A 20,125-nucleotide genomic window follows, 5' to 3' on the forward strand; every position below is an offset into this window, starting at 1 on the left:
TAGCAATTCTTTTCTAGCCCCACGGCCATCTAACTGAACGGTGAGCATAATCTTTTCTGATGAACATCTGTATCAATTAGGGAAATGTGGGCAATTCTGTATCTAAAGTAAGTATTCTTTGTATATCCTTTAAAAAATTTTCTTAGGGCTCTTCATACTGTCATTATTCCAAAAGTAGAAAGCCCCTTATTTAGTATACTCCATTCATATACGCCAGCTGTGCGTCCTGTTATTTTTTCCAAGGATTTACTTGTGTCTATAAACTTTAAAATTGCTCCAAAAAATGACTGAATTTGACATATTGGCATACAAATAAAATGATGGATTTTTAGTTCCCAGCCCTACAAACTCACCCTGAGATCGGAAAGTCTTGCTAGGTTCTTTCCTACTGATGTATAACCACCAGCAACAAAGTTTCATCAGATCAGCTTCTGTCTTTAGCTAATAACTGCACCTGTGCAGCCCCTTTGTACTTAAGCATATCTTTGCAACCTAGTGGTTTTCAATAGTATTTGATACGTTAGACTTAGGGCAAAATTTTGCTCTGCAGTTGGAACCTGGTTAACAATTCCGTTGATGCACAAGAAAGCACAGAATACCGCTCACTCTTCTTTAGATTTGTACGGGCTAACAGGAATAAAAAGTAGCAAAAACATATTCTGAAAACACACACGGCCTAGAGGTACCATGTTTAAGGTTCTTCACAGTAGAACACTCTGTAAAGTTTGTTCAATGGGCAACTGGGTACCTGATTTGGCAGCAGTATCCATCTGTGTTAATTATTAGAATGTGAATAATGCAATGAAAAGTTGAACATTTAAAGTATGCACAGGTCTAATTTGCACGTGAATATGCCACAAGTGTACATCCAAATGGCCAGTTAGATACCTAACTAGTAGGGCTGTCAAGCGATTAAAAAAATGAATTGCGATTAATCATACTGTTAATAATAGAATACCATTTATTGAAATATTTGGATGTTTTCTACATTTTCAAATATATTGATTTTCAATTACAACACAATACCAAGTTACAGTGCTCACTTCATATTATTTTTTATTACAAATATTTGCACTGTGAAAAAGATAATAGAGAGTATTTCAGTTCACCTCATACAAGTGCTGTAGTGCAATCTCTTTATCGTGAAAGTGCAACTTACAAATGTAGAATTTTTTTTAACATAACTGCATTCAAAAATAAAACAATGTAAAACTGTAGACAGTGTTTCTCAAGCTTTTGATGCTGGCTACCCCAATTGGACTTAAAAAAAAAATCATGACCCCACCCACTAGAAAAAAAAATCGTGATCCCCCTACATTCAGCCTCTTGGGGCACAGGCCTTCGGCCCCCCTCGGGCTGTGAGCCTTCGGCCCCGCTGACTCTGAAGTCCAATTAACACATTAAAAAAATTTACGCGTTAATCATGCTGTCACTTAATCCTTAATTGACAGGCCTAATGCAAGGTGAAAGGTCATGGGGACTTAATAGTTGGAAGTAACGAAGGAGTGTTTTGGTTGATGACTATGAGCTGCCAATGTGATGCAGCTGTGAAAAAGGCTAATTCAGTCCTAGCATGCATCAGGCAAAGTATTTCCAGTAGAGACAGGGAAGTGTTATTACCATTGTACAAGGCTCTGATGAAACCTCATCTGGAATACTGGGTGCAATTCTGGTCTCCCATGTTTAACAAAGATGATTTTAAACTGGAACAGGTTCAGAGAAGGGCTGCTAGGATGATCAAAGGAATGGAGAAATTATCTTACAAGAGGAGACTTAAGGACTTTGGCTGATTTAGCCTAACTAAACAAAGGCTGAGGGGTGATATGATTGTTCTGTATAAATATATCAGTGAGAGAGATGTGCTATTTAAGTTAAGAGCCAGTGGTTGTACAAGAACAAATGGATATAAACTGGCCATCAACAAGTTTATGCTTGAAGTTAGATGAAAGTTTCTGACCATCAGAGAAGAGAAGTTCTGGAACAGCCTTCCAAGGGGAACAGTGGAGGCAAAAAGAGTACTTCTTTCAAAACTGAGCTTGATAAGTAGGGCTATCAAGAGATTTTAAAAAAATTAGTCTTGATTAATCACAGTTTTGATTGCACCGGATAAAAAAATAGTTATATGTAGCTATTGCAGGGATAAGTTCCAATACTATCGAAGGGTTCAGAGTAGCAGCCGTGTTAGTCTGTATCCGCAAAAAGAAAAGGAGTACTTCTGGCACCTTAGAGACTAACCAATTTATTTGAGCATAAGCTTTCGTGAGCTACAACTCACTTCATCGGAAAGCTTATGCTCAAATAAATGTAGAAATACTATAAATCCTATAGAAGTACTTCAGTACCACCTACATGCGAAACATGCTTTCGCCTCCAGATCTTGCGCTACAGATAACCCACCAACAGCAAATGAATCCCACCAGCCATAACAGAGTACGCTTACAGAGTGTGTTTGATCCAGGGGCTTGTATGATCCTGAAAGTACAACAGCTTAACAGCTATTGCAAAGTGGATAGCTATGAACTGCAGATCACTCGACATTGTAAACGACAGAAGGCTGAGAGATGTTATTCAAATTGCATCTTCCAGTCAGTCATACACCTTGCCCTCCAGAGAAGCCATTGCATCATGAATACATGACCCATATTACAACGAGAAGACCATAAAATTGAAGCTTCTGAAAAATGCCCTAGTTGACTAGGTGACTGGTGATCACTGGACATCCTTGAGCAATCACAGCTATGTTGGAGTCACAGCACACTGGATGGACACTGCAGTCATTTGCTTTAACAGTAACGCATACTGAAGAGAGACATTATTCTGAAACATATGTAGAGCATTTCTTGGATGTTGGGAAATAATGGAATATTCAAGAACAGGTAACAATCAGTACTAACAGTGTGATCAAAACTGTCATTAATTTTTTTAATTGCAATTAATTTGTTTTGAGTTTAAGCGCTGAGTTAACTGCAATTAATCGACAGCCCTATTAACTAGCCATTAGTGTGTGTGTGCACACCTGATTTACACATATGCACTTGTGGAATTTGAACTCCAAACTCGACCTTGAAAGTCAAGCCCATCAATCCTATTAGTAGATATTTTTAAAATAATTTCTTACAATAAAAAATGATTTGCCGTTCTATTAAAAATCAGATTTTTGTAGAAAGAGATATAGAAAGCAAGAATGTCTGGCATTAATGTGAAAACTGTGCAGTTACAAAAGTTTTAGATCAGTGTAAAAGTTTTAGATCTGCCCCCTCACCACTTATTTTTGCCATTGAAAATATGAAAAGCTAAAGACAGAACGAAATCTGTACAAGTTGTTTAGTCCAGTCATCACTGATACTCCCAGTTACTGTAATTAACAGCTGTTAAACTGTAGTATATATAGAGTATTTGTTTCTTAATAGTTTTTTAAAAAACAATTTTATTTAAACCAGTCCAAGGTCTGAATTTAGGAAAAGGCCTAATATGTGGTTATTACAAAAGTTTACCTTTTGTTTTCTCCCTTTCACTTTCCTTTTAAAATATAATTAGTTATGTTTGCATTTATCCAGATACCCTCATATAGTGTGCCTCATGTCAGATTTAAAACCAACCATCAGACATCTCTGAGGCAGCTCCTGTGCAGGCAATAGAGCTGCATCATATATCAATGTGTTCTTGCATGTGTCATTTTGTAGTCCACCCCAATCCCATTAAAAATAGGTGCAGTTGGATGCCAGGGAGAACTTTGGTGGATTCCAGTCTACATTCTGGCTTTCCTTTGGAGTTGTGCTAAGCAGGGTCATGAGTCTTGTCCGGTCTAAAAATGCTGGTTTTAGAGTGAGATCAACTGGCCATTTTTGTCATGTGAATGTCTTAGTAGCTCTTAATATAAGTGGCCATAGGTTGTTGCTTGATGAATGTTCCAGATGTGTCTGAAACTGCCCTCCCATGTGAATAATCCATGCCTAGAAGATGTCAGTCAGTGTTGACTAAAAGCACTGTGATCACTGAGGGATCTGATAAGTGCATTCTGCAAGTATATATATTTTCCTTTCCCGTGTTAACAGAGTGTGTATCTGAAATCTCTTAATACTGCATAGAGTACCAAGTATGAGCTGATGTACAGATGGATTTCTCTTACCCTGTGGATCCTACAAGTTCAGCCTGTACCTTGGAGGATATTGCTAGAAGGAAGCATCAGAGCTGCTTCATCCTCATCCCTGGGAAAACAGAAGTCTTGCTGCTGGGTAGAAACTTGTGTCTCTGCTTGTTGATAGAGGTTGTGTGTGTTTGGATGTAGTGAATTGAGTTCATAAACCTGGCATAACTTTCAGCTCTGCATTTTCTGTGTCAGGCAGTGTTGGGCTTTTTTCAGTTGTACAGAGTTGCATCGTGTATGCAGATTTTATTTTGTGACAATCATCTCAGTAGTAAAACATGCCATTCTGACATGCACCTTAATTGTAATTCGTTCACAGGAAGGGTAGGGCAGCTTCACCATGTACAACTTGTTCAGAATGCAATAACATGTTTGCTCGGACGTTTTAAACAACATGATTATATTATACTCCTGAGAGAATTCTGCACCAAAATATAAAAAATTCTGCACACAATATTTTAAAATTCTGCAAAATTCTACAAGTTGTATTTGTTAATAAATAATTGCAGAGGCTCCAGCATGGCAGTGGGAAGCACAGGCCACTAGCTGCATGAAGGTGGGAGATCATCCTGCAGCCTCCCCACCATCCACCCTGGAGACACCAACTCAGTGGTGAGGCTGCACCTAAACCTGACACAGCACAAGGCCTGGGCCTGCCGCAGAAATACCCTGGGGCCTTGGCGCAGAGGGCCAAGCACACCAGGTGTGGGCAGGCAGGCTCAACCAGGCAGGATCCAAGTGTGGAGGGGCTCAGTGTGGGGGGAATCCAGGTGTGGTGTGAGAGGATTCTGTGTGGGACAATCTGGGTGCAGGCAGCTCAGTGGGGGATCTAAGTGTAGGGGGATCTGGAGGCTTGTTGCAGGGAAGGTTCCAAGTGCAAGGGCAATGGGACTGTGCAGGGGCTTCCAGGTGAAAGTGTTTTGGCGCTCAGCGGAGGGGTCTGGGTGTGGAGGTCTCAGCGGGGGGGGTCTGGGTGCTGGGGGAGTGGAGCTTGGTGGGGTGGGGGTCTGGGCACAGTTAATTGGGGGTCAGTGGCGTGGGGGTCTGGATGTGGAGGCTCAGGGTGGTGCAGAGGGGTGGGGCAAGTCAGGGTGGGGGGTTGAGTGAAGGGAGCTCAGTGGGAGATGGTCTGGCTGCAGGCGGCTCCAGGTGCAGGGGTTGAGGTTCAATGGGGTAGGGTTCGGGTATGGAGGGCTAGGGGGTTCTGGGTATACAGGATTAGGCTTGGTGGGAGTGTCTGGGTATGGGACGTCCGCATGCATGGGGGTTGGGCGGATGGGGGAATCAGCTCCCCATACAGTGACCCCTTCCCCCACAGTTGAGGAGTATTGGGGGCAGGAAGCAGGGGAGGATGCTGAGCTTCCTGCAACTGGGGGAGGTTTCTTGGGGGTGGGTCTGACACAGCCCCAGTTACTCCTTGCAGGGGAAGAGAAAGTCCCATCCTCTCCTGCCTGCAGCCCAGCCGGAACTAGCAGCTGATCCCAGCCTAGGGTAGGAGCCACTGGCTGGGGTGTCCCTAACCCTGCAGTCATTTACCTCTCTGCCGGCGGTCTGAGTGCCTGAAATGATGTACCTGCACAGCTAGGGAGTGGTGTGTGACTACTCTAGCAGCTTCCCTTTGTTTCCCTGTCAGAAACTCATTTTTCTGCGGGGAAGCAAAGAAATCTGAGGGGGACATGAATTCTGTGCATGTGCCGTGGTGCAGAAATTCCCCCAGGAGTAATATTACAAGTTTCTTGCACTTTTGCAATGCTGCCAAATAATGTTTGGATTGATTTTTCTTTATTTAAATTGGTATTTTGGAGCTTTAAGAACCAAAATAGTGTAGGCCTGGCTATGTTGTAGATCTTTGTCTGAATGTATACCTGACTATGAAACTACTGCCCTTTTAGGAATATCACTAATCTCATCTCAGGTCAGCAGGCCATTGTGGGAGGGTCCCAGTTATTACTATGTTTTAAAGAATGAAAATAACAGGTTACTGCTATTGTAGATTCTGTCCTTAAAGTTTAAAAGACTTGGGATGAGATTCTTTGTTGTGCCTCTAAGAGGTGCAGCACAGGGGGTAGTTTTAAGCCACATTTGCACCCTTTTGATCCTTTCTTCATTTCTCTGGGAGCTGGAGAGACCCTTGGTGTAATTTGAACAGGCCTTCTGAGTCTGCTATATAGGTGCAGCACCGCTGCAGTCTCTACAATACTGCATGCTTCAGCCCAGCCTCACCCAACACACCCCTTCTGTCCCCAGCCTCACTCCATAGGCATGCCCCCTATGCCGTAGCTTGCAAGGAGGTCATCTGAAAACAGTCTTGTGGCTGTCTTCTGCATAAAGGGACTGGAGAGGGCTGAGGATTTATTCACTCTTGGCCTTTGAGATTTTCAAAGCCCTTCAGGAGATTTAGCCACACACCTTCCATTAGCAAAGTTAGATTTTCTGGTTGAGATGAAAACTTATTTCAAATGCAAATTTACAAGTAAATATAGCAAAGTCAATATGGTTTCTCTTTTAAAATAACAAAGATGGTATAGAAAAGAATCATCAGAGCAATAAAACAGTTTAATAGAGATTTGCATTTTTCTGTTGTCCGTTATCGCATCAAATCTGTACTTTCTGCAAGTACTGTATAAGTTGCTCCACTAGGATGTTTTTACTACAGGCTGAAAAATGCTATATGTTTCCTGGTACCTCTGTTAATATTCTATCAGCAGGTGTTTGTGAAGTGGAAATAGAATATGACAGGCTGAAATACAAAATTACTTTTTTTCATAGGAACAAGATAAACACATCTATCTGAGGACAGAGCAGTGAGAGTCGTATGGTGGCAACAATAAAAAAAAAACAATTACAACATTAGGAAGCTTGTCAATGCAATAAGAATGACAATGAAGCTCTCGATGTTCTGACTTCATCATTATTATACACTCTGGCCCACAAAAGACCAGTGACATAGTTTATCTTTCTCATAACTGGTATGCGCGCGTGCGTACAGTGTTTATTCATGCGAACATTTTCTTTTTTATAAAATGTGATTAAATTTTACTTCAGCTTTCTACACCTCAGTATCACAAGATATTTTCTGTGCGGTCTGTTTCAATTTTAATATACGTATACACATATATATGCAGATATGGTTATATATGATTAATATATCGTGTGTGTGTGTAGATTATACATAGATTAGATATGGTATTTGTGAAATAGCTTTACATTTGTAACATTTTCTGGGTTTAACTATCTTTCTCCCCGTGCCATCCCCACCCCTCCAAAGGCCCGATATCACTGTGTCCTTATTTCCAGCACAGAGACTTGGATGCAGCTCTATCTAGAGAGAAATGCTTCATTTCTTCAATTAGGTAAAGGGAGTCACTGGAGAGAAATACAAGACATTCCTCTTTCCCAAGTAAAGACCACCCTCTGCCCCTGCTCCCTTGGGGTGCTCAAAACTGAGTCTCGGACCCAAACTCCGATGTTGCTAGATCATTAGTCTAGCCCAGGGATCAGCAACCTTTGGCACGCAGCCTGTCAGGGAAATCCACTGGCGGGCCGGGACAGTTTGTTTACCTGCAGTATCCGCAGGTTTGGCCGATTGCAGCTCCCACTGGCTGCGGTTTGCCATTCCAGGCCAATGGGGGCTGCGGGAAGCAGTGGCCAGCACATCCCTCGGCCCATGCCGCTTCCCGCGGCCAGTGGGAGCTGCGATCGGCCAAACCTGCGGACGCTGCAGGTAAACAAACCGGCCCGGCCCGCCAGCGGATTTCCCTGACAAGCCGCGTGCCAAAGGTTGCCGGTCCCTGTGCTAGCCTCTTAAAATAATTTTATCTCATTGCTCCACAATAGCCTGACATGTCACAATTAGCCTGGCCTACCTCAAGCAGTTCCCCAGCTTATTAGTCATTAATAAGCACAAGACAATAATTTTTGCATCAGTCAAAATTATGATGGACAGTGCCAATAGAGAAATTTCTTTCAACACATATGCAGAGCTCTGCTGTGCCTATGTTTCTAGTCACTCCTTCCTTGCAAAATTATGATTTTTCACATTATATAACAGCGTGAGTTAATTTTAAAACAGTATTTGACCCTTTTTTATTATATAAGATTTATGGTTGTTTAGGACCAGATTCTGCTCTCAGATCCTTTTCTCATGATCGTTATTGTATAGCGATGTGAATCTACCGTTAGATCTTCAGGGCCTACCGAAGGACTGTTCCCACTGATTTAACTGATTGCCCTCATGTACTGAAAAGTAGTTTGAGCTTTTCTGTATCAGTAAGCAGGGGTTTATTTTTCTCCTGTTGGCTTATCTGTTCTCGGAACGTATGACTGCAGTGGTTTGATAGTTCATGTCTTTCATTGGGCTCACGTTCTTCAACATGATTTTCCCTGTGTTCAGAGATTATAGCATTTTGTTACCATCTGTGAAGCAAAGGCAATATTATAATGAAGCAGCTGGTCATCAAGAATGAACAAATTTCCACGAACAGAAATGCTCCCCACAATACGCATTTATTGGGTGTAAATTGAAATCATGCTAAAATTAATACATTCCTGGTTAGAGGAAGACCATGATAATGAGTGGGTATTGTCTATAATTTCAAAGTTGACATTTTGGGTAAATATACAACAGCTCCAAAGCTTTATCAGCTTTATTTAACTAAATATGTAATCCTAAACAAATGCTTAGGAAGCATTTTATTTACAAACCTTTTTGAAAAATGCTAGTAATTTGTTGCAGCCTAATTAACTATCATTTCTAGAACAGTTTGCTTCATGAAAGACACATGCCTTCAAAGCAGTGCAGTATCTGTTCAGAGCCACCTGTTTCACAATTTACACTAATTATCTTAGAGAGACATCATCTTGGAGTGATAATAAAAATGTACATTGTAAAATGGTGCTGAAGGAGATGTGTTTTGAGATTGTTGTGAAATCATTTTTTCCCTTATAGTTTATGGTTTTTATATTTTTTTAACTGTGTACTTTGTATAATGATTTTAATAATGTAATGTGGCAATTTTATATGAGTAAAAAAGCACCATCTTTATTTATGTATATACAAATAGCATCATTTATAAACTTCTCAGATGTATAAAGAATAGCCTGCTTTCTGGAAAAAAAAAAAATCAATTTTTTATTTATTTATTTGCTACTCCCACTCCTATGTGACTGATTTCATTTGTGCCCTGAAACTGCAATTTCAGCATTTGATCTCACGTTTACTGCTTCTCACTGGTGTAGCTATTGACTTTGCTGGAGTGACTCTTGATTTATACTGGTGTAAATAAGTTCAGAATTAGCCCTAAAGGCTTGACTGCAATTTGTTTATATACGCACACAAAACTCTCATTTACCTCACTGTGGTGAATCCACATGACTCTTACAAATTCAAAGAGACAGATATTTTACTATGCCTTGATCTCTGGACAGCATCACCACTGACAACACCGGGGAATTCCACCAACAACAAAAAGGGGAAAAATGGGTCAGATTTTTTTTTAAAAAAATTCCAGAGTCTACAGAAAAACATTGTTAAAGAAGTAAAGGATATAAGTCAATAGCTGTGTGTTCATGAGAAAAACAATTTAAAGCAAATACTTGGTTCATAAAAGTGTGTCATGCATTATAGAAATGAAACAATAATCTCTTGAAAGTGCTCTGGTGTTGTGTGCATGCTATTCATTTTGTAATTTTTTTTTTGTAATAGGTTCCCGTAAAGAGTCTGCTCCCCAAGTGCTGCTTCCAGAGGAAGAGAAAATTATTGTAGAAGAAACAAAAAGTAATGGTCAGACTGTGATCGAAGAAAAGTAAGAAAATGTCTACATTTAAAACAGTAAATTTCACACTTGCACAAAAGTAATTTGTTGATAGACTTGGCTTGTGAAGTTGTTTTTCAGTTTATTCTGTAACAGTAGATTTAACAGCAGTTGTGATATAGTGGAGGTTTTTTCGCTGGTTATTCAGAGCGTACCTACCAGCTGAAAATCGATCAATTTTGTTGCTGAATGATGTAGTCTTTCCTTTAGCGTCAACTTGCACGCTTCTTTTTAACTGTGTATTTAGTATTTATTTTACAGTGTATATAACTTAATTTACTAGGCATGCATGGTGTTTTAGAGACAAATAAAGTGACCCCAGTTATGCTAGATGTTACAAATATGATGATCGGTCCTTTTTCTAAGGAGTTGACTGGCTGGTTATGTCTTAATAAGAATGTATAACATTACGCAAAGGGTCGGGGAAGCTATAGGCGCTAGCAGGCTCTTTTGCTTAATGATTTTTCATTTTTCATGTGTTGGATTTTATTTTGTGGTACTTGATGCCTTGTAATAATATATAAATCTGTTAATTCATTTACACTTTATGAAACAATAGTAATGGATCTTAATCTTCTGTTTTAGAAGCCTTGTTGACACAGTATATGCATTAAAGGATGAAGTACAGGAATTAAGACAGGTTGGTAAATAATGCATACTGTATTTTATCAACACTTGTGGATGGTGGGGGAGTGTGCAGATTGTGCAGTTGTAGCAAATAATTATTAAAGTTAATAGGGTTATGTTTTTTTCAGTAGCAGGGTTAGGACTAGATTCAGAATCTTCAGCTTTTTGTCCAAAAAAGGAGGTCTATCCCAGTTGAATAAAAAAAAAAGGAGCTTAGAAACTGAGGGCAGATAATACAAAACAAAAACATAAACCCAGGAGAAAGGAGTTAAGTATATTATCTCCATGAGTTGACTAAGTGAAACGTGTCCTGTTTTCAAACTGCACTAAATTGTGACATGTTGGGCAGAAATTTAAAATACTATAAAAGTTTACCATATCAGCTGAAAAATAGAAAAAGCCAAAGATACTGGGACTCAGACTATAATAACCTCAGTGGTTTAAATATGTCTGATTCTATTTAGGCCTTAATCCCTTCTCCAGTTCCCCCCTTCCTCTCCCCTCCCCCCCCAGGTACTTGAGCACCTCCTTTTGATCAATTCTTATATTTTCTCATTTCAGGAGATGAAGAGCCATTTTCATTTCCTTTCCCTCACTTATTGTCATGTGGCCGCAATTCAAAAATCATTCATGCCACAAGTTAGCTCAGATATTATTTTATCACCTAGGTGAGACATCTTGCAGAATTCCCCTTGAGAAACTAGCATGGAACTTGCAACTAGAGCTGTCTAAATAACTGATTTTTGTTTGTTTGTCTGTTGGCCATTCAAAAAAATGAAAAGAAAATTAAAATTAGCTTTGGGTCAACCCAAAACTAAAATTTTTCAAAATTTTCAGTGATCCAAACAGTTGAAAAAATTTCAGGTTAAACAAAATACTTAGTTTGACCTGAAACAAAATGTTTGGTTTCTTTATTGAGCTTTAAAAACTTTTAAAAATAAATTGATGTAAATTTCTAAACAAAAAATAATTTAGAATAAAAATGTTTCATTTAGTAAATGTCAAAAGGAAAAATTCCACCTCCTTCCCCCCCCCCAGAATTTTTGGGGAAGGTTTCTCCCCCCAAAATTTGGCAAATGGAACACAAATTCGCAAAATGTTTTGATGGATCTGATTCTGCAAATTTTTTTGGCCAAAAAAAAAAAATTAAAAAAAAAAAGAAATTTTCGGACATAAGATTTCACCCAGGTATACTTGTAACTGCTTTCTTTCAGTGCGGGTCCATATTTTCAGAGCTTCACCTACAGGTAAGAAGGCATATAGAAACTTCATAAGAACAGGGAAAAGAGTTCTTTGGTACAGAATAAAGTCTGTTCAGACTCGGTGAGGCCCTGATCTGTGATTGGGGACCCAACCTGCTACCACAGTATGAGTACTAAATAATACCCATAGCGTAAGCAAGTGAATAGTCCCACTGTCAGACCACTCACTTGCTTTAGTCCTTTGCTAAAACAAGGCTTTTAATTGTGTACACGTTCCTTATATAGCAGATAACCCAGGTTAGAATGATCTTGATTGTATTACTGGAAAAAATGTTCATGTAGACGTATTTGTATCTGTTGTGTACCTGCCGTGGTCTTTGGGCTGTTCCAATCCTCCTCTCTGTAACTTACGAGTCAGCCCACACTTTCAGGGTCACAAGGTCTTTTATTGTTTGGGGTAAGCATAGAATCTCTAGGTTCTTAAAAAATCTTGATTGGCTGTGCCTGCCTAAAGGAAACTAGATGTATAATAAAAGTATTGCAAGAATATGCTTATCAATTTCTGGTCATTCTCAAGAATCAAAGACTGTCACTCTATCTTTGCTAGACTGTAATGGATAGAACTGTCTACGCCAGACCTTGGAACTTACTTAAATCCATAGTTGCCTTCCGCTGCCGTTTGCTAGGAGGGCCCGGTGCAATTTATCTGGTCTCCTAGTCAGACACATTGTTGCTGGAGATGTTAAAAATGCAACCAACACACAGAATCAGTTCGATTTGCAAAGTCCCAACTGTTGTTCTCTGCTGCTGCACATCTGCATTCCTGAATGTGCGGGTGGGTAAAAAAGCCATTAAATTAGTCCCTTTTCCCTATATGTAAAGTAGTTAAGTGATCTTCGCTTCCAGAGCTAGAGACTATTAGATGAAATCTCCCTTCCGTTGTACCACAAAACACCCAGCCGATCCAATTATATACATATAAATATGAATCCATATTCTCTCTCTCTCTCTCAAAATTTTTGTTCCAGAACCAATGAAATAGTCACAATCCATATGTCCCCATAAATATCACAATTGCTGCGTAAAATAAAATGTATGGGGGGTTTTGTATTGATTTCAACATATAAAGAATGCCTATCCCAGGCTCTAGGTACCTTTGATGGACCATTACAAACACAATTCAGTTAAGACAAAAGCAGCAAAAGTAAACTAGCAGCATTTCTTTGCACCAAAGCAGCCAGTCCGCAAAACAAAAATGCCTCACATTAACTCCTGCAGAACTCTCAATGCCCCGAGATAAAAATCTGCATCCTCACCTGATCCAAACATTACCGCTGCACCCCAGGCCTCTCCAAATAGATGGACTTTTCAGATAGGCCAGGATTGTTAACCATTGGACGATTTCTGACTAATGGGGAGAGTGAATTCCAAAGTCCAGGGGCCCACATGGAGAACACCCTGCTAATGTTTTCCTCTCTCACACACCTTGGGGGCGCCATCTTGAAGGCCCCTACTGAGGCAGTGTCACATAGGGAGTGGGGTTATCTCTAAGCGAGGCAAGTCCCAGGCAACGTAGGGCTTTATAGGTAGGAATCAAGAATTTAAACTTCATCTGGAAACCCACAGGCAGCCAATGTGGATTCCAGACCACTGGTTTCATGTCTTCATGGTGAGGCACACCACTTAAGAAGTGAGTGCCACCCTCCTTACCACCTTTGGTTTCTAAGCTATTTCAGACCATAGCACCAAGCAGAGCATACTACTTTAGTCCAGTCTTGAAGTGACAAAAGATAGAAGTGTGGTCTGTGTCTGAGAGAAAAGATTTCACTCCCAACCTGATGCAGAAGGGGGGAGGGAGGTGGAGAAGCAGTTACTGCTTACTGCCACTATATAATCATCTGATAGATGCTGAGAGTCTAGTGAGATGTCCAGATTACAAATCTGAATGACAAACAGCAGGCACACACCCTCAGTGTTGGGGGCTTTAATGTAATCCATGTTGTATCCTCTGGTTGCTTCCCCCAGCCCCTACCAATATCACCTCAGTCTCCACTGGATTGTATAATGTAAGCATTAGTAGCGTTCAGTTGGTAGCACCCTTACTTACGGCCCCAAAGGTTGTGGGCTGAAGTTTCAAACACAGGGCAAAATGTTGGGACTTGGACTCACAATCAAGTGATGAAACTGGAATTAGAGGAGCTGTCTTTTAGGTAATACCTCAGGCCTCTTTGTTTGACTGGTGGTTGTCTAGCTGAAAGTGAAGTCACAGAGCATGTGTCAGAAAGAATGATAGTTAATATCAGTGTCCTGACCAATAAAGCAATTTAGATTTCTCAATAAAGCAAAATAAAGCTTGTGTGAGCTCTAGAGTAGTGTTTTAGGTTTGTGAAACTTATTTCAGTGTGTAGAGTTCAGTGTCAAGAACTTTGAAATACCAGAAGGTATAAGTGGTTCTTATAAGGTTTTTCATTCTAATTTTTTTATTTCATTCTCTTTCTGTGTTATTACAAATATTTTCCATAGTAGTTATTTATGTGCGTAAACTCTCACAAGAGACTTTAAAACTGTTTTCCATTTGTGGCTTGTTTCCAATAACAACTATGTATATGAGAGAGAAGCATTTTAGTTTCCATTAGGCATTTCTGCTTCCCTGTACCAAGTAATTGTGTAAGTAACATTTGAATATTGAATAAGTATAACACAAAATAGCTGCATCAGACAGCAAAATCTGAAATAGACGTTTATTTAAAAGAGCCCTCACTGCCCTTCAGTTAGCAGCACGCATTTTGGTGAGGAAAGATCAGTTTGCTGTTGAAAAAAGTTACCATAAACTATCTGTCCTCTGTTTAACAGGATAACAAAAAGATGAAGAAATCTTTAGAAGAAGAGCAAAGAGCTCGCAAGGACCTGGAAAAGCTTGTTAGGAAAGTGTTAAAGAATATGAATGATCCTTCTTGGGATGAAACCAATTTATAACTAATTTACCATTGTTTGTTTCTTTCTATTGAAAGACCAGTTGTCAAATCAAACTGGGAAGCCTTCTGACTAGTCAGTGTTGCATCAAGAGCACTACAAAGCAGAATTTAACTGGATCTAGTGATTTTCTTGCTTGTAACGTATACAAACAAGTCAAACCTTTCAATGGAAGCAATCTATAAGTGTGGAGACCATGGATCCTGAACTTTACAAAACCTAATTTGTTTTCATCTAAATTACCTCATTTTGCAGAATGTGCAGCAGCTGACTAAAAGTCCATGTTTTTCAGTGGCTTTTTAATTAAATATATATATATTTTCTTGTAAATATCTGTAATTTTGAATGCCTATGTAATTGATGTATCAGGGCTGATACAACGTTATACTGTACTTTTTTCCCATTATTATAATTGTCACAAGTTTTAGAAATAACAGTACACTCTCACCTCAGAAAGATCAGAGTTCTTTGATGCTGTGTTTGGATCATTTGTAGGTTTGTTTCAAATTACCCTACTCATATCACATGCACAAATCTACAAAACCTATTTTTTCTTATTGACAATGTATTTAAATCATCTAATTAACATTATTTATGTCTGTGCAAACATTTAAACACAGTTTTAAATGCTTTTTCAATATTAAATCAAAAAAGATACAATAAATTGTGGATTGACACCATTTTTTTGTTTCATTCTAATGGCCCCATGGCATATTTATTTACACTTGTTTGGAGCACTAATATACAACACTGTTTTGGCCAATTAAAGACTGATGTGCTTGCTTGCTTTTTTATGACTGATTTTTAGGTGTTTGTGTACTACATTTTCTGTTGTTGTGCATGTACTTTAACATACACTGGCTGATCATTTTAAAAAAAAATCCTAATCTCAATTTTGTGAATAAAAATATTTATTTTATGGTCACGATAATCAAACAAACTCAAAATCTAGTTATGAGTAGGCCACTCAGGTTAGGCCAGCCTAATGACAGAATTCTGCTCTGCCTTTAGTAGGCAGGATATTTTTATTCAGAACACCCTCAGTATAAGAATAGTCTCTGTCCACATCCCCTTCTCTTATCACATGTAAAACAATGTTGTTTCCATCGCAGCATGAATAAACAAAAGCAAATTTAGAAATAAGGTTTGTATTTACAATTGGCCTTTTTGCGGCATCTGTTATACTAAAGTGTGTTTTGTAATTTGCAGCTCTGGCAGATTGGAAGGTCGGCAATGCATACAGTGGGCACCATTAAAAAATTCAGCCCATGTAGGTTTTATAACTGCAATAACTACAGTGTCTTCATAGATTTAGAATAGGGACACTACAGAACTGCAGCTGGTGCCCTCTTTAAGGATCTTATTCAAAGCTCACTGAAGTTAATAGAAAGACTCCCATTGACTTCAATAAGCTTTGGATCAAGCACCAGGAGACACAAATTTCTGCTCTGCTTTAGTCATCAAATTAGAGGGGAGAGGTGTATCGTCCACTCAAGTGGTGTGTTCCAACTCTTCTGTTCTTTTTTTTTTCACCTGACAGCAGCCAGAAATGGAGGTATAGCATAACCACCTGTATATCAAGTTCAAGCACTGGCTTTATCAATGTTATAAAAAGGTCTTAACCTTTACTCAAGTTGTTCCATTGACTTCAGTGGTACTTACTGTAGCCCTGATTCAGCAAAGCACTTAAGCATCTGCTGAACTTTAAGCTTGAACTTAAGTCCCATTGACTTCAAACTGAAGTACACGCTTAAAGGCTTTCTTGAAGCAGAGCCCAAATGAAGGTAAATAGATTGTTTCTTGTTACGTTTATTACTCATTAATATTTTTATCTGATAAACCATTTTAAAAGTAGAATGGATGCGATTCCTCTCAATTTTTCATAGGGCTCATGCACTGTTATTTTATCAAGGTGACTGTTAGAGTTTGCTCTGAAAAGTCCATTTTTACTACAGACTTGATTTTTCATATAAAGTTTTCAATTAATCTCTGGTGAAAAGTGAATGTTCAAATTGCTTGGCTGAAAAAAATGGATGGAGATTCTTTTAACAATAGAAAGATAAAAATATCATCACTTAACAATACAGGGGATTAAATTAATAGCTTGGGAACCTAATGTTAGGGATCTAAATGGACACATAGACCCCAAATGACCATTTTACACATCTAAATATATTTTAGGCACTTAATTCCATGTGCTCACATTTGAAAATTGGTCCCATATTCTTAAAGGAACAGACTGAGAAAAAGTTAAAGCATTCAGGTGTGTTAGAGATTTTCAGATATCTTCGCAAAGACTCATTACTAATTACAGTGTCTTATCTTGAAATGATTTTCTGTTGCTGAATTCAAACCAAAATATAGGGCTGATAAATTTGATTGCCCTTTTGTTTAGCAGAATTTATATCATTACTTTTAAAAAGAGTAAGCTAAGTGATGCTAAACATCACAAATATATCATGTTTTTCCTGAATTTAGATTTGGGAATGGCAATGCGATTTGAGTTTTGTTCAGGTATGCTGACGTTGGATTTCAATGCCTGAACTTTACAAGTGATTTACTCAGCCTTTATTTTAGTGTGAATTTTAATTTTCTGTTGAGTACTGGTGAAAAGACATTCCAGAGGAAAAACATAAAAGGAAAACATTTAATCTAGCAGTATTTAGCAAATTTTAACTCAGGAACAACTTCCATCATAACATGATCTTATTTTACATTGTATTGTAAAGAGAAGCATTGCTGTGTGAATTTGCTGACAGTACATGTGAGATCTAATGATGATTTTTACTTTGACAGTACCCCCATACTGGTATCTTACTGAATATGCCTTTGATATTAGAATTAAGCAGTTAATATGATCATGATTTAATGCTGGTTGTTCAAAATGAATTGGGATGAGGAAATTGGTATTAAAAAACAACAAAAGGCTAATACAGTATGTTGCTTTTTGTCCTTCGCTCTACAACAGAGAGCAAAATCAGGGTTTTGGGAACCAAGATATGTCTAGATAACATTTTTTTTTCTAAAATTTGTTATACTGTATAAAGATTGTAAATTTCACAGTGTGACCTTCTGAATTGTTGGGAACTTTATATACGCATGGATAAATGGGGCACTGTTTATTTAACTTATTAAGGGGTTATTTCTTTGCTCTCATTATTTAAGGATGAGGAGGTGAAGCCATTTCTTATCCTATAGATGTGAAGCACTTTCAGTTCTAAACTGTTCAAAAATGTAGCATAACATTACTGTGTACTTAAAATGATGTATGTGCTTGTTTGTTTCACCATGTCATGACATCTTAAAAATTAAACAACTGACTGCCTTTGTATAAACCTTCTTTATGCCAATCATTTAAGGAATCCAGGGTATCCATTTACAGTAATTGTGGAGAAATTCAACCATAGTCTAGGTCAGTGGTTCCCAAACTTGTTCCGCCACTTGTGCAGGGAAAGCCCCCTGGCGGGCCAGGCCTGTTTGTTTACCTGCCGCGTCCGCAGGTTTGGCCGATCGCAGCTCCCAGTGCCCGCAGTTCGCTGCTCCAGGCCAATGGGGGCTGCTGGAAGTGGCGTGGGCTGAGGGATGTACTGGCCACTGCTTCCAGAAGCTCCCATTGGCCTGGAGCAGCGAACCGCGGGCACTGGGAGCTGCTATCGGCTGAACCTGCGGACGCGGCAGGTAAACAAACCGGCCCGGCCCGCCAGGGGCTTTCCCTGCACAAGCAGCGGAACAAGTTTGGGAACCACTGGTCTAGGTCACAGATAATGTCCTGATACTGACTACTACAATTTTTATATCACTTTGTTGTAATTAAACAATGATTTTTTTCCCCTTCACTGTGAAAAGTTAAATTTTATCTAGTGCGTGATGTATGATTTTAATATGAAGGAAAACTTTTTAGCTTTCTTACTGCCTTTATTGATATACATTTTCATAAAATATAATTTCAGCTATCTTTATATAATTCAGTCTGCTATCCTGAAAAAATACCTTTGCATGGTGTTTATATTGACAGCAAAATAAAACCTTGGTATCACAAGAAAGTAGGAGAAATGGAAAGAGAGGACAGCACAAAACTGGGAAAAAGATAATATATGTCATGATTATATAAACGGCAGCTCCCTAATTCTTGATCCACTAGATGAAGAACAGGGAGAAAAGAGATGAAGTGTGGGTATTTAAGGAAGAAGAATGGTCTTACAGACTTATTGGGAAAATAGGTAACCAGAATAGAAAAGGAAAAGATGTAATTCTACTTTATGATTCAGCTGCAAGAAGAATGGACAGGAGCAGTTAGTGATCTGACTTCCAGGAGCCAAGATTAGAATTGATAATTTCATCAGCTTCAGGGTGGAATCTACACAGTATGTGCCCACATGAACGAATACAAGCTGGACAAAATGATGGAAGAAATCAAATAAAATTTAAGGGAAGCAAAACTATCTTCACATGTAATATTCTTAGGATTCCTATAGTCCAGGTAAAAGACAAGGAAGAATAAGAATTGTGTTAGATGAGTTGGTGGGTGGAGAGAAAGAAAGAATGTAGGGATGGAGGGTTTGGATTCACAGAACATTGGTCAGTTCAGTGAGTGAGAAGTAGGAGTGTGGCCTGTTTTGGATTAGAATGGTCTTCAGCATAGGAAAGCCAATTTTAAGCATTCTCAACTTGCCATTTTGAGACAAGGACACAAGATAAAAAACAAGGGGGCCTACTTGGTACGTCCATCATAACCTAAATGAGTTGGGTTATCTTTCATACCAAGAACATCAGTACTGATTTGCACAATCTGTCTGGGATAGGGCAGGGAAATGTGAGTGATTATTTAATTATCAAAGGTTGGAGCTAACTTCATAATATAGGTCCAATTTTTAACTTCCCTTAGACACCCCCAAAGCAAACCAATATTTCTGAAGTTTCACAGGATGTATCTAATCCTAGGGAAGCTTTTTTAGGAAGTATAGTAAAAATGAAAAAAAAATTAAAGTTAGTGTTATTAAATTTGTGCCTGAAGTTCACTTTAATATTTTTCCTTTCTGACTTGTCCTAGCTTCAGAAATGGCTTGTCCTACCAACTCCAAGTAGATTTTGTTGCTGAGAAGTGCCTTTCCATCTTCTTTTTAATTGGGGGTGGGGTGGGTGTGAGGTACTCAAAAAGAAACAGTATACAAAACCCTACATAAAGGCCCCAATCTGTTTCATGTTTAACTTATGGGAGTCCATGTATTAACTCAAATTGGACTACTTGCATGAGTAAAGTTAGTCCTGTCTGTTTGCAGGATTGGAGGTGGACCTAAGGTGGGCATAGGAGGGCTTAACTCGGTGCTTGTTACCACAGGGGTATATATAGAAAACACAGGAAG

At 38.9% G+C, this 20,125-nt stretch overlaps 1 protein-coding gene across 6 annotated transcripts in view; it reads left to right on the forward strand.

Moving 5' to 3' along the window:
• ARHGEF7 (Rho guanine nucleotide exchange factor 7) overlaps nt 1–18,097 on the forward strand; it is a 193,372-nt gene extending 175,275 nt beyond the window's left edge. For 4 of the 6 annotated variants that reach the window (XM_048855274.2, XM_048855289.2, XM_048855309.2 and 1 more), the window contains 4 exons: nt 9,852–9,951; nt 10,546–10,600; nt 11,802–11,834; nt 14,643–18,097. In XM_048855274.2, the coding sequence (XP_048711231.1) occupies nt 9,852–9,951; nt 10,546–10,600; nt 11,802–11,834; nt 14,643–14,765 (311 nt within the window). In that variant the 3' untranslated portion in view covers nt 14,766–18,097. The remainder of the gene's footprint in view (nt 1–9,851; nt 9,952–10,545; nt 10,601–11,801; nt 11,835–14,642) is intronic. The other 2 variants (XM_048855282.2, XM_048855300.2) reach the window with 1 other exon arrangement.
• The last annotated feature ends 2,028 nt before the right edge of the window (nt 18,098–20,125 follow it).

This window comes from Caretta caretta, chromosome 1, assembly GCF_965140235.1.
Source record: "Caretta caretta isolate rCarCar2 chromosome 1, rCarCar1.hap1, whole genome shotgun sequence".
Lineage (NCBI taxonomy): Eukaryota > Metazoa > Chordata > Testudines > Cheloniidae > Caretta > Caretta caretta.